This window comes from Theropithecus gelada, chromosome 11 (genome assembly GCF_003255815.1).
Source record: "Theropithecus gelada isolate Dixy chromosome 11, Tgel_1.0, whole genome shotgun sequence".
NCBI classification, from domain to species: domain Eukaryota; kingdom Metazoa; phylum Chordata; class Mammalia; order Primates; family Cercopithecidae; genus Theropithecus; species Theropithecus gelada.
In genome coordinates, this window is record NC_037679.1 from 70423969 (window position 1) to 70437437 (window position 13469).

A 13469-nucleotide genomic window follows, 5' to 3' on the forward strand; every position below is an offset into this window, starting at 1 on the left:
ACAGGCGTGAGCCACCATGCCCAGATTATTTGTTTTGTTTTGTTTTTTGAGATGGAGTCTCGCTCTGTCACCCAGGCTGGAGTGCAGTGGTGCCATCTTGGCTCACTGCAACCTCCCACCTCCTGGGTTCCAGCAATTCTCCTGCCTCAGCCTCCCGAGTAGTTGGGACTACAGGGACCCACCACCACGCCTGGCTAATTTTTGTATTTTTAGTGGAGACAGGGTTTTACCATGTTGGCCTGGCTGGTCTCAAACCTCTGGCCTCAGGTGATCTGCCCACCGCGGTCTCCCAAAGTGCTGGGATTACAGGCATGAACAACCTCGCCTGGCCTTTTGCCCAATTTTAAATTAGGTTGTTTTTTGTTGTTGTTGAGTTTTAGGATATCTCTATATTCTGCATATCAGATTGCAAATGATTTGCAAATATTTTGCCCACCTTTTTAAAAAGTCTTCATCAGAAAAATGCAAAACCTACAGCTAGGCTTAGACAACTTATTCTTTTATCATCTTGGAAGAGATTCATGTTGAATGCTGAGGTTTTAGAAGTTAGGACAAGTAGCAGGAACTTTTTTTTTTTTTTTTTTGACACGGAGTTTCACTCTTGTTGCTCAGGCTGGACAAACTCCACCTCCCAGATTCAAGCGATTCTCCTGCCTCAGCCTCCCGAGTAGCTGGGATTACAGGCGTGCGCCACATGCCCAGCTAATTTTGTATTTTTAGTGGAGACGGGGTTTCTCCACGTTGGTCAGGCTGGTCTCGAACTCCCTACCTCAGATGATCTGCCGCCTCAGTCTCCCAAAGTGCTGAAATTACAGGTGTGAGCCACTGTGCCTGGCCGCAGGAACTTTTTCATAACGAAGTTTGTGCAAGGTGAGTGTGGCGAAGTCATCCGCAGAGGGGTTGGGGGAGCAGACAGTTGGCACCAGATCTAACCACATAGCACATAGCAGGGACAAAGCAGCCCCACTTAGGAACATCCGAGAGGCAGGGCCGTAGGGGGACATGATCTTCCTTCAATATTTGTTCACTCTTTAGGAAGGGGTAAGAAGCAGTGGCCCCTTTACTGTAACAGGAAATCCCATTCTAGCCCCAACCCGCACCCCACTGACCCAACAACAGCCCTGCAGTTGGTTACCCAGAACCACCCTCAAATGTGTGCCAAACTCAGTATGGGGCATTCCCTTTAGAGTGGTCAACTTCATGACTGCAAGATGGATGCCAAAGTTCCAGACATCACAGACATTACTCCCCCTTCTCCACCCCCACAGAGAACAATGAAGAGCCCTTTTTTTTTTTTTTTTTTTTTTTTTTTGGAACAGAGTCTTGCTCTGTTGCCCAGGCTGGAGTGCAGTGGCACGATCTCGGCTCACTGCAACCTCCACCTCCTGGGTTCAAGCTATTCTCCTGCCTCAGCCTCCCGAGTAGCTGGGACTATAGGCGCCCACCACCATGCCCGGGTAATTTTTGTACTTTTTAGTAGAGACAGGGTTTCACTACATTGGTTAGGCTGGTCTTGAACTCCTGACCTCGTGATTTGCCTGCCTTGGCCTCCCAAAGTGCTGGGATTACAGGTGTGAGCCACCGCACCTGGCCAATGAAGAGCTCTTTATTGTGTATTCTGGAAGGAAGAAGACTCTTCCAACTCACATCTCATTGGCCAAAATCAGGCCACACGGCCTCTGGCAGCTAAAGTTTAGCTATTCCCTGAGAGCCTATGGCAGCGTAACTGATTGAATTTGGCTAAGTATTTAGGGTGGAAGGATGTTTGGCAATCAGCCTAACTTCTCACTGCATTGTCCTGCTTGAGGGCCTCACCTTCTACCCCAAGTGGCTTCTCAGAATATTCCTTCTGACCACATATGGTGCCCCCTTAGACTTGTGCCCTGAACACCTCCCCTGGGTCCAGAGGAATCACTGACATATCAGCAGTTGGATGTCCAGCATTTTGCTGCTGACCCTCCCTCTTGGAGCTGTTTTTCTCTCCCACTATTTCCCCCACTCTTTGCCCCATGCTGTATGGTGGCTGCGGTCACAAATGCCACAGGCAGTGCCCTGACTCAGCTTGTGTGGGGAGCCACTTCCCCAGCCCCCATCTGTCAGCTGTGGTCCCACAAGAGATGGAAAAAATTATTCAGCATGCACTGGATGCTCACAAGGGCCACAATTCCCTGATCTTCATACTTTTCATTTCTTGAACATGAGGACTACAGGTTGCTCACCCTAAGCCACATGTTCCTAAATGTACAGGATTTTTCCAGGCCTGCAAGGGAGACCTGTGACCCAAACTGAGTCCATGTGAAGAGGACCTAGGGCTTAAGTCCATCATGCTAGGCCACCTTGGGCCAGCCCCTTCTGTGAACCCCCATTAACCCAGTAGACAGACTCAATCAGTCAGAGAGTGGATACATGGCATGAGCACCACTACCAGGCACGTGGTGCTCACAGCAGATATTACTAATCAATCACAGGCTCTTTCCTTCTGAACTTGCATCGGTGCCAGAGTCTTCACTCCAGCTCCCTCCACAGCCTCCATGAACTTATCAGTGAGAAGCATGCAGTTTCGACTATTCCATCTGCCATCCTAATCAGGATTGTTAATGTCCCTCCCAACTCTCAGGTCTTCAGCCCAGTTAGCTTTCAAATCCTTGGCTTTTCCCTGCCTTCTCTCCCTTCTGAAAGGAACTTTGGGCTCCATTTTCCCTCATATTCCTCCTGAAGACTCTATCCTGTCATGGGATTCCAGAGATTTACATCCCTGCTCTGATACTCTCCAGCTATGTGGCTTTGGCAAGTTTCATAACCTCAATGAGCCTGTTTCCCACATCTGTAAAATGGGACCAGCATCTGCCTTGAGAAGTGAGAATGCGCCTGGCAGGGCACCAGCCATGTGGTATCACCCACTAGTCCCTGCCCTTGCACAGCCTGCTCTGGGCTCTGCCGGGGAAATCAATCAAGGATTTTGATGGGGAAAAAAATGACATGATCAGCCATTACTTGACAAAATTTTATTTTAGCCCTTGCATCTCCCTCCCAGGCTGCCGGAAAGCTCCCCCGACACCCAACCTGGGAGGCAGCCTGACCCCACCTTGTGCTTTGGTAGGGGACATCCCCCCACCCCTCTCTCCCAGGAGACCAGGGCCAGCGTACCTTGAGAGTCTGTAAACCTACGCCAGGACTGGGGTTAACACCTCACCCCACCAGCTGAGTCTGCCAGGACACGGGGCTCTGGGCAGCTCCGAACCCCTCCCAAGCCCCAGATCCTGTGCCACCCCCACCCACACCGCTCAGGACTCTGGAAGGAGGTGAGCGGGGACCGTACCAAGACCCCGGAGGTGCCTGTGGAGGAGAGCAGGGCTTGCTGGGGGGAAGACAATGAAGCAGCCAAGGATCCCTCTCGAGGGGCTCCATCTCTGGCTGTGCTTCTCCAGCCCAAGCTGCCCCTCTTCCCAGGAGCAGTGACAACTGTTCCCCCAAGCCAAGCCCAGAGTCACAGATCATATCCCCTCCCACCAGCAAGCAGGAAACTAAAGCAGTGAAAACATCAAGTTTTGTTGCCAGAAAAAAAAAATGCACCGTAAGTATTTAAAATTCAGACTGAGGTCCCAGCCCACCGGGCCAGCCGTGAGCTGGAGAGGCCTTGATTGCAGACACACCCCCCTCCATATTTCCCCAAGCCCAAGGGTCTCCAAAGACAGAAAGAAGGGGTTTCGGGCTGAGTCTGTCACCAAGAGGCAGCGTTTGGGAAAATCAAGGTCAGGGTGGAGGTGTCCTCAGGCGGCCCCTGGTGTGGGGCATTGAGGACTGTAAACATGACCCAGGGTGAGGGCCAGAGGGTATTCCCAGCCCCAAGGTTCTCCCTGGATGAAGAATGGGCACTGTGGTGAGAAGAAAGGGGACCGGCGGTCAGCCCCGAAGCCAGGCAAGACCTGGTCCCCACCGGGAGTATGGGGGTGGGGGCTGAGCTCAGGAGGGGACCTGTTGGAGGGGGCTGCCTGGAGCTGAAGAGGGGCTCTGGAAGTTGCATTCGGTGTGAGGCTGTGTCTTCTCTGCCACTAGGTCAGCACCTGGGCCATCTTAGGTGGTGAGTCAGCTGGTGGCCTCCCCTCCCTGGGGGAACCTGCTAGAAGGTCACCTCGGGCCATGGCTGCCCAGCCCAGAAAGGGAGGTCAGGAGAGCTCCCAAGGGGCCCCAGGCCTGGGGGCCAAGACTGAAGGATGCAGTCAAGGAGTGTCTGGAAAGCCCTGTGAGAGCCACCACGGAGACAAAGACAGGGCCTGCAGCCAGAAAGCCACTACCACCAGGAGCACCACCATAAGGCCTGGCAGGGGACCCAGCAGAGTCCTGCCTCAGCCGGCCCAGGCCAGGAGCCCCAGCGACCAGGCAACCTCACCCTTCCGGTCCTGCACTAACACCTGCACCTGTGTCCCCGGTCGCCACCCTCCAAGCCACTGTCCTGCTCCTGGAGACAGGCAGGCATGGAGCCAGGTCAGCTCCTCTGGCAGGTCCTGGAGCAAGGCCAGGCCCAGGTATAGCTGCCACAACCCATCCTCTCTATCCACCCTGAGGGCCCGGTCAGGAGCCGCACTAACTGTGCATTTGCTTTTCAGGCCACAGATTGTCCTCAGTCCCAGTGACCCTCTGAGCTGCAGGCCCAGCAAGGCCTGTTGCCAGCAAAGGCCTCTGCCAGGCAGCTCAGGCCAGCCTGGGGCCGGAGTTCTCAGGAAACCTCCCCCTCAGGCCCTGGATTCTCCTTAGTGTCGCGTGTGACGTCCTCTCAAGGGTAGGCCTTCTGAATCACATGGTCCTAAAGGCCCATTCAGAATCCAGCACCTTCTCAGAGCCTGCATCCCCCAAAACCAGGCCATTCAGGGACTGGAGGCCAGCTTTGCCCATGATTTCCCTCAGGACCAGCTCCCCCAGTCTCTCCAGGACCCGGCCTGTCCCAGAGGGCGTGGAGCTTGCATCCCCCTAAAACAGGTGCCCTGGTGGCCTCAGGGCTGGACCCGGCTGCTGAGCCACTGGCCGCGCAGGGCCCGGATCTCCTGGCCATAGCACTCGTGCAGCCGGGCGAAGGGGGCCACGTCCAGGGGCCCGTGGGGTGCGGAGGCCCGGCGGCGAGGCGGTGGCGGAGGGGGCTCGGGTCCAGGTCTGAAGGTGGCCTCAGTGCTCCAGACAGCACAGCCATTCTCCTTGGGCGGGAGGGCGCTGGGCCGGCGGGGCAGGGGCAGGGCTGGGACTGGGGCCGGGGCAGAGGGCAGGGACTGAGGCTGGGGCAGGGCCATGCCACCCCCGCCGCGCACAGCCGCCAGCTGCTGCTCCAGCTCACGCACCACCAGCCGCAGGTAGTCGAAGCTGGCACGCGACAGGGCCTTGACCCAACCCTCCATGGCGGCCTGACTCTCAGCGGCCAGCACGTAGGTGCGCGCCCGGGTCCCCGCGAAGCGCACGGCGAAGGCGAACTCCTCCGCGGCCTCCACCAGCTCCACGGTGCAGCCCTCCAGAATGATGACGCCCACAGGCTCGCGGCTGGCCGCATCCTCGAAGTAGAAGAGCATGTTCCCGCGCAGGACGAACCAGCGCCGGTGGTAGGCTGCGTGTCGCCCGCCCTTCTTGTACAGGAAGCCTGCGTTGTCCACTGGGGCGTCGCAGGTGGCGTAGAAGGCCAGGCTGCGCTCGTTCAGCTTCATGGCGGCAATCGCCGGGTCTGGAGGGGAGCCCGGGGCCTGGACCCCATCGAAGGGCTGTTACGCACAAGGCCACTGATGCTAGGTCACCCAGTGCCCCGAGGGGACCTTGTGGCCACTCTACATCCCCGTTTCACAGATGAGGAAACTGACACTCACAGGGTGGAAGCAGGCAGCCCATGTGCCCACAACTCCTAAGGAGCAGAGACAGGACTGGAACCTGGGTCTCACCAGCCTCCCCAGACAGCCTCATAACCTCCTGCCCTCCTGTATCCCTGAAATAATGTTGTGAGTTCCTGCCGCATGCCAGACATTTCAGAGGGATGAACTCACTTGATCTCACAATAGACCTTAGGTTACAGGGACTGGCCTGGCTTGGGTTCAACAGATGAGGAAACAGGCACAGAGAGGTTAACTGCTTCCCTGGTGTCACAAAGCAGGTTGGGCAGGGCTGAAATCCAAACCCAGGCCTCATTTCAGGCGCTGCTGTTTCCATCATCCCAAGAACAAGACCAGCTGGCCTTCCGCAGTCCCTGCCAGGTCCCAGCCCTGACTGTGGTTCGACCTTGGGTTTGTCCGTCCATGAAATAGGGATATGGGCAGAACCAACTTCAGAGACTTGTAGAGATTGACTTCATTCATGGAATGTTTATTAAGCATCTACTGTGTGCCAGGCACTGTTCCAGGCCTAGGGATAGAGCAAAAACAAGACGGACAGGGTCCCTGCCCTTGTGTTGAAATGCCACTGGCAAGTGAAAGGGAGCAGACAGTTAACAGATACGATGTCTGCCAGGTAGTCTCATGTCCTGTGGAAAATAAGACAGGGGCTGGGCGCAGTGGCTCACGCCTGTAATCCTAGGGCTTTGGGAGGCCAAGGCCGATCCTTCTCACCTGAGGTCAGGAGTTCAAGACCAGCTTGGCCAACATGGCAAAACCCCATCTCTACTAAAAATAAAAAAAAACAGCCAGGTGTAGTGGTGCACACCCATAATCCCAGCTATTTGGGAGACTGAGGCAGAAGAATCACTTGAACCCAAGAGGCGGAGGTTGCAGTGAGCTGAGATCATGCCATTGCACTCCAGCCTGGGCAACAGAGCAAGACTCCATCTCAAAAAAAAAAAAAAAAAAAAAAAAGCCAGGCCTGGTGGGGAGTGCCTATAATCCCAGATACCTGGGAGGCTGAGGCAGGAAAACTGCTTGAACCCAGGAGGCAGAAGTTGCAGTCAGCCGAGATCGCACTACTGCACTCCTGCCTGGGGACAAAGCCAGACTCTATCTCAAAAAAAAGAAAGAATCTGGGCAAACATGCAAACCCAGGGTTAGGCTGACTTACAGGAAGGAGGGGCAGGGGGGCGTCCCATGCCATTTAGCATAGAGGACTCTAACTCCATGCCGTCAGCCACAGTGACCCCATTCACTTCCCCCCAAGGAGTATACGATGGGGCAATGCTGGCCAGGAAGGACTTATCGGGAGGTGGCATCTGCGTCCCTGGCCTGGCCACCTTCCCTTGGGGTTTTCCATGGCCATTTTAAGAGCCCACCTTATCTCCCACTGTAGAGCCTCAGCCTGCATAGGATGGTAGCTACATTTTTCAAGAGGCAAAGCATATAAAGTCCTGGTACGCAGTAGGCACTCAGTGTTCATTGCCCTGCCTGGGTGGCGTCTTTCTCAGAGCCTGGTGGAATGAGGTCAGGGTGGTGGCTCTCCTAGGAGCAGCTGACCGCAGTGAGGCCCTGTCGGACTACCTGACCTAGGGTGGAAGGGGTTGTCCTTGCCACCTCCTGTCACCCACACAGGCAGTCAGGGAAGGCTTCCTAGAAGAGGGAACATGAATTGTGACTTAGAAACTGAGAAAATGCCCATCAATGATAGAGTGTATAAAGAAAATGTGGTATATATACACCATGGAAAACTATCCAGCCATAAAAAGGAATGAGATCATGTCCTTTGCAGGGAAATAGATGAAGCTGGAAGCCATCATCCTCAGCAAATTAACACAGGAACAGAAAACCAAATACCGCATGTTCTTACTCATAAGTAGGAGTTGAACAATGAGAACACGTGGACACAGGGAGGGGCAGAACACACACGGGGGCCTGTTGGGTGATGGGGGTGAGGGGAGGGAACTTAGAGAACAGGTCAATAGGTGCAGCAGGCCACCATGGCACACGTATACCTATGTGACAAACCTGCATGTTCTGCGCATGTATCACGGAACTTAAAATAAAAAAAGAAACTGAGGTCAGTCTGTCCTGATCTAGTGGGGGGCCAAGGCCAGAGCTCCCAAAGTCTCCAGGTGTTGAATCCCTACCCTGCCTCTCAGATACAGCTGTCCCTCTCTAAGCCACAGGGATTCACGCATTCCCCACACCACCACCCATCAACTCCCATGTGGATGCTGGCCCCAGTTCTCACAGGACCCTCCCGCCCCACTTGCCCAGTTCCGCTCCTACCTCTCAGGCCACCACTCGCCTCCCTGCCCTCTGTTCAGCTCCAGCCTCAGCTTGCTTTTCTCTGGATTCAAATGTCAGCTCTGCAGCATCTGGGCTGGGGGACCCCAGGCAGGCTATTAACCTCTCTGGGCCTCCGTTTCTGCATCTGTAAAATGGGATCGTAACAGTGCCTAAGTCAGGGCTGTTGTGACAATGATACAGTGACTACACGGACTTTGTGGAGCACGGGGCTAGGCACACAACGCCTGCTGAGCACAGCTGCAGTTCACATTCTTCTTGGCTTTTCCCCAAACGTCCCCGTGTCATACTTCTGATCTCAGCAAATGGCCCTTGGTTTCCCTCTCACCCCCACATCTGATCACATATCAAGTCCAGTTGATCCCCCCTCTCCAGCGTCTTCCAAATCAGTTGCCTAATCTGTCCACTCCACCTCCCCATTCTAGGCCCCATCACCATTCACTGGAACGGCTGCTGTAGCCTCCACACAAGTCTCCTTGCCCGTCCCCGTCCATGTTCCTCAAAGTAAGATCCAAGCCTCCTTCCTAGGCTTTTCTCCGAGCCACACTGAAATCCACTCCCCACAGAGGGATCCTGTGAAAATTAAGTCCAATCACACTCCTCCTCTGCTCTAAACCCTCCCATGGCTCCCTACTTTTCTCAGCATAAAATTAAATCCTTAGGCAGGGTGCAGTGGCTCACACCTGTAATGCTAGCACTTTGGGAGGCTGAGGCCGGAGGATCGCTTGAGTTAGAGACCAACCTGGACAACACAGCAAGACCCTACCTTCACAAAACATAGAAAAAAAATAGCTGGGCATGTTGACACAAGCCTCTAGTCCTAGCTATCTCGGAGGCTAACATGGAAGGACCCCTTGAACTTGGGAGTGATCATGCCACTGCACTCCAGCCCGGGCGACATAGTGAGATCCTGCCTCAAAAAAAAAAAAAAAAAAAAAAAAAAAACAGTCCAAGCCTCCCATGGCTTCCAAGTTCCCTTTTCCTACCTCTTTCCCCCTTGTTCACTCAGCTCCAGCCATCCTGGCCTCCTTTCTGTTCCTTAAATACACCAGATACATCCCCACCTCCAAGACTTGGTCCCGGCTGTCTGCCTGCTGGTCTTCACAAGGCCAGTTCCCCATCCTTTGGTCTCAGCCTAGCTGTCACCTCCTCAGAGAGGTGGTCCCTGGCCACCCTATGCATAAGAGGCCCTCCAGTCCCTCTCCTGTGCCTCCACCTGAAATTATTAATACCTGGGTCATTTTTGCCTGCTCTAGGAAAGCTGGGGCGTTTGTGGTCTGAATTCCAGTGCCAGGCATGCAGTAGGTGCTCACATAGCTGTTTGATTCATTCTGCAGGTATCTTTTGAAACTTCTCAACGGCCCCATGACAAGAGGTCTCACCCCACATTCACAGATGTGGAAATGGACACAGGGAGGTTCAATAAGTTGGCCAGAGGCATACAACTGTGCCCAGAATCACATGCTCCAGGCAAGCCACCCAAATAAAGGAGCCGATCTTGGGGTCTCTCCACCCCATCAAGGCCAAAGGAATAGCAACTTCCCTCCTGCTCAGCAAACCTCCTCCCTGCACTGCCCAGATGGAGGCCAAACTGCTTCAAAGTCACCAGCAGGCCCAGGACCCAGCTCTGCCCATGACCCCTGCCTCCACCAGAACAGGGAAGGCAGGAAACTGCAGGGGCACAGGCTCCAGCCTTGCCTGGAGCGAAGGCCTGGTCCCTGCCTTATCTCCCCACACTGTTTTCCAAGAAGTTCAGAGTCCGCTGTGGGCACTGCTGCTGATTCAACAGCCCAGGGCCAGACAGGAAGCTGGAGGGAGCCTGGCCCCGTGCTGCTCCCAAGGCAAAGTTCCTGCCTCTGCAGGTCCAGGCTGGAAGGCCTTGGACAAGTCGTTTCACCTTTCCAAGCCTCAGTTTCCTCGTCTGTTAAAATGGGCTGTGTGGCAAGGGTCCATGAGCTAAAAGAAGGAAAACCCACTGGCAAACTATGGGAAATGGATTGCAAATATTAGCTGCTGTGAGTCGGGGTTTTCTCAGCCTCATCTGCAAAATGGGGATGTTAACTTCCATCCCTCTATGGGCTGAGTGAATTTACTCCTGAAGAGTCATTTTGCAAAATGCTTTCAGGGAAAGAGCTGTCAAAAAGGCAAATAATTCATCCAAGATCTCCAGGGGCACAGCTGGCCCTGGAACCCAGGTCTCTGGGGAGACTGAAGCATGGCATTTTGGCACTCACTTTAACGAAAGAAGCCAGAACCACAGGTTCTGGGGTTGAATCCAGCTGCCCTCAGTGTCCCCCAGCAGCGGGCGTGGGGAAGAGGGTGTGGCAGGCACAGGCTGAAAAACATGTGTGCCAAGAACACTGAAGACCAGCCTGTCCGTCAGCGCACCAGCAGGGACCCCAGGGACGTGCCAGCACCGCCGTCCAGACACAGGCAGCCCCCTTGCCCACGGCAGGGGCTGCTTCTCCAGGTGTGGCCCTGCTCCCGGCTGCTCTCTGTCCCTTTGTGTGTTGTGCGTGGCAGCTCTCTTAAGTTCCTTAAAGGACAGTCAGGGCCCCAGATGGGTGATCAGCGGCAGAATAGGGGGCTTGTCCGCAGTCCCCCACAGCGGCAGATGTCCCTGTGGGCTGAGGGCGGGGAGGGTGGTCATCGGCCAAGTTCGCCTCGGCAGCTGGAGAAGTGACCACTGGTGCAAAGTCCCAGCAGGGAAGATCCCCGCAGCGCGCTCTCCAGGTGGCCGGGGAACCCCGAGGCCCAGGGCGGCCTGACCCGGGTCCCGTGTCCCGGTGCAGGTCCCCCCGCCAGGCCCGCCTTACCTCGCAGCGCAGGCCTAGGGCGGCGACGGGACGGGAGGCGCGAGGCTGGGGGGTGACCCGGCCATGGTCCAGGACTGGCCCGGTTGCGGCAACGGCGGCAGCAGCGCTTTGTCTCCTGGGCGGCCGGGGCGGCGCAGCCGCGGGAGAGCTCAGATCCGACGGAAGGAGGCGGGAGCAACCGGACAGTCCGCGACCCACGGGCGCGCCCCTTTAACCCTTCCCAGCCTGCTCGCGCCGGGACCGCCCTCGCGTTCTTCCCGCCTCCCGATTGGCCGGCCCCGAACCGGCCCGCCCCCGGATTCGCCACGCCCCCGTGAGCCCGCCCTCGAAATCACTCTTAAAGGGTCCGCTCGTGGCTCTCGACTCCCCAGTGCCCTAGCCCAGAAAAGAGGATTCGAGCCCGGGAAGCTCATTGCGATTCCAAAGGTAAGGACTGGCTCAGGTCGTGGATTAGCCTGGAAAAAGCATTTGGGGATCCTGGGCGGGCCATTCGCTGAAGTCCTAGGCTTAAGTCCAAACTCCCCCTAGGACAAGGCAGGAGCCAGTAGTTCAAGACCAGCCTGGGCAGCATAGGGAGACCGCCATCTCTACAAATAATAAAAGTATTTGCTAAACCTGGGTTGCCAGGTTTAGCAAATTTAACTCCCAGTTATATTAGAAAAATAGCTCTAACTCCTGAAAAATGTGTAATTGGCAGAAAACAGCTGAATCCAGTACATTTCCATACAGCACTGTTCCATACGGACAGGGCGCCTCGCAAGCTTCCCCTGGCTCCAGGTGAAGAAAGTTCTGGAATGGGGCAGACTTGAGTTCGAGTCGCACTAGGCCACTGAACACTGTGTGAGCTTAGAGAAATCATTTCACTTCTCTAAGCCTCCGTTTCTTCATCCGGAAAATAAAGACGATCATGATATGTAAAGTGCATGGCACAAAAGAAAGCTCTCAAGAAATAGGAATTGCTGTTGTTTTTGCCCTGCCCAAAATAACACAGTTCCAGCTCCTTGAACCCTTCCTTACTTCCTGTTCCTGACGCCTCTTCTCCACCACCTGCCACCTCCCAATCACTGTTCAGTCCTGGCCTGAAAGCAGGAAGAACAGGTCAGACCAGGCTTAGCTCTCCATCGTTCAGCCTCTCACTAAGTGCCTACTGTGTGCCAGGCACTGCTCCTGAACCAGGTAAGTAGGTGCAGCCAAGAATCAAGACAACACAAATGAGTTCTGTAAGTTATTCATGCTAGGACTGTACGCTAAGGCAATGGGGCAGAAAGCCTGGGAGTGCAGTTTTTGTTGTTGTTGTTGTTTTTGTTTGTTTGTCACGCAGGTTGGAGTGCTGTGGCACAATCACAGCTTGTTGTAACCTGAACTCCTGGGTTCAACCAATCCTCCCACCTCAGCCTCCCAAGTAGCTGGGACTACAGGTGTGCGCCACCACACCCAGCTAATTTTTTGTAAATTTTTTGTAGAGATGGAGGGCCTTGCTATCTTGCCTAGGCTGGAAGTGCAGCTTTTAGACAAGGTGGTCAGGGAAGGCCTCTCTGAGGAGCAGAGACCTGGAGGAATGAGGGAGGGAGCCATGTGCTATCTGGAAGAAGGATGTCCCAAGCAGAGGGAACAGCAAGTACAAAAGCCCTGAAATGGGGCCATCCTGGGCATGTTTGAAGAACAACAAGGAGACCAGTAGAGCTAGGTGAGCAAACGGAAGAGTAGTAGGAAAATAGGTCAGGTGGCTGGGCGCAGTGGCTCACGCCTGTAATTCCAGCACTTCGTGAGGCCGAGGTGGGTCAATCACTTGAGGTCAGGAGTTCAAGACCAGCCTGGCCAACATGGTGAAACCTGGTCTCTACTAAAAATACAAAAAAAAAAAAAAAAAATAGCCAGGCATGGTTGCGTACACCTGTAATCCCAGTTACTTGGGAGGCTGAGACAGGAAAATCACTTGAACCGGGAGGTAGAGGTTGCAGTGAGCCAGGATTGCACCACTGCACTGCAGCCTGGGTGACAGAGCAAGACTCTGTCAAAAAAAGAAAAAAAACCCAAAACAATAGATCAGAGATTATTGGCAAAACCAGGTGACCTAGGGGCTTAAGGACCAGAGGAAAGATTTTGCTTTCACTCTAAGAAGAATAGGGAGCCATGGGAAGGTTTTGAGCAGAGGAGGGACATGGTCTGTGTTAGATTTAACATGGTCCCTAGCTGTTATGGGAGGATGGACTGCAGGGAATGACAGTAGAAGCCAGGAGACCAGGGAGGACACTGCTGCAGTAGTTCAAGCAAGCGATGGTGGTGGCTTAGAGTGGAGCAGTGGAGGTGGAGAGAAGTGGTTAATTATAGATATATATTTAATGGATATATGTATTAGTCCATTTTCACACTGCTGATAAAGACATACCTGAAACTGGGAACAAAAAGAGGTTTAATTGGACTTACAGTTCCACATGACTAAGGAGGCCTTGGAATCTTGGCGGGAGGTGAAAGACACTTCCTACATGGTGGTGGC

The 13469-nt window shown here is 54.5% G+C and overlaps 1 protein-coding gene across 5 annotated transcripts; it reads right to left on the minus strand.

Annotated features, from left to right (window-relative positions):
* Positions 1–2990: 2990 nt before the first annotated feature.
* On the minus strand, positions 2991–11160 carry PHETA1 (PH domain containing endocytic trafficking adaptor 1). 5 transcript variants are annotated; one of them, XM_025400796.1, is made up of 3 exons: positions 10973–11160; positions 8158–8283; positions 2991–5723 (listed from the first exon to the last, which is right to left on the minus strand). In XM_025400796.1, the coding sequence occupies exon 3, from the start codon at positions 5685–5687 to the stop codon at positions 4992–4994; it is 696 nt and encodes a 231-aa protein (XP_025256581.1). In that variant the 5' UTR covers positions 5688–5723; positions 8158–8283; positions 10973–11160; the 3' UTR covers positions 2991–4991. The 5 variants fall into 5 exon arrangements, with proteins under 5 accessions (XP_025256581.1, XP_025256580.1, XP_025256582.1 ...); XM_025400795.1 differs by having other exon boundaries at positions 8139–8283; positions 10973–11119; XM_025400797.1 differs by lacking the exon at positions 8158–8283 and having other exon boundaries at positions 10973–11150.
* Between the last annotated feature and the right edge of the window lie 2309 nt (positions 11161–13469).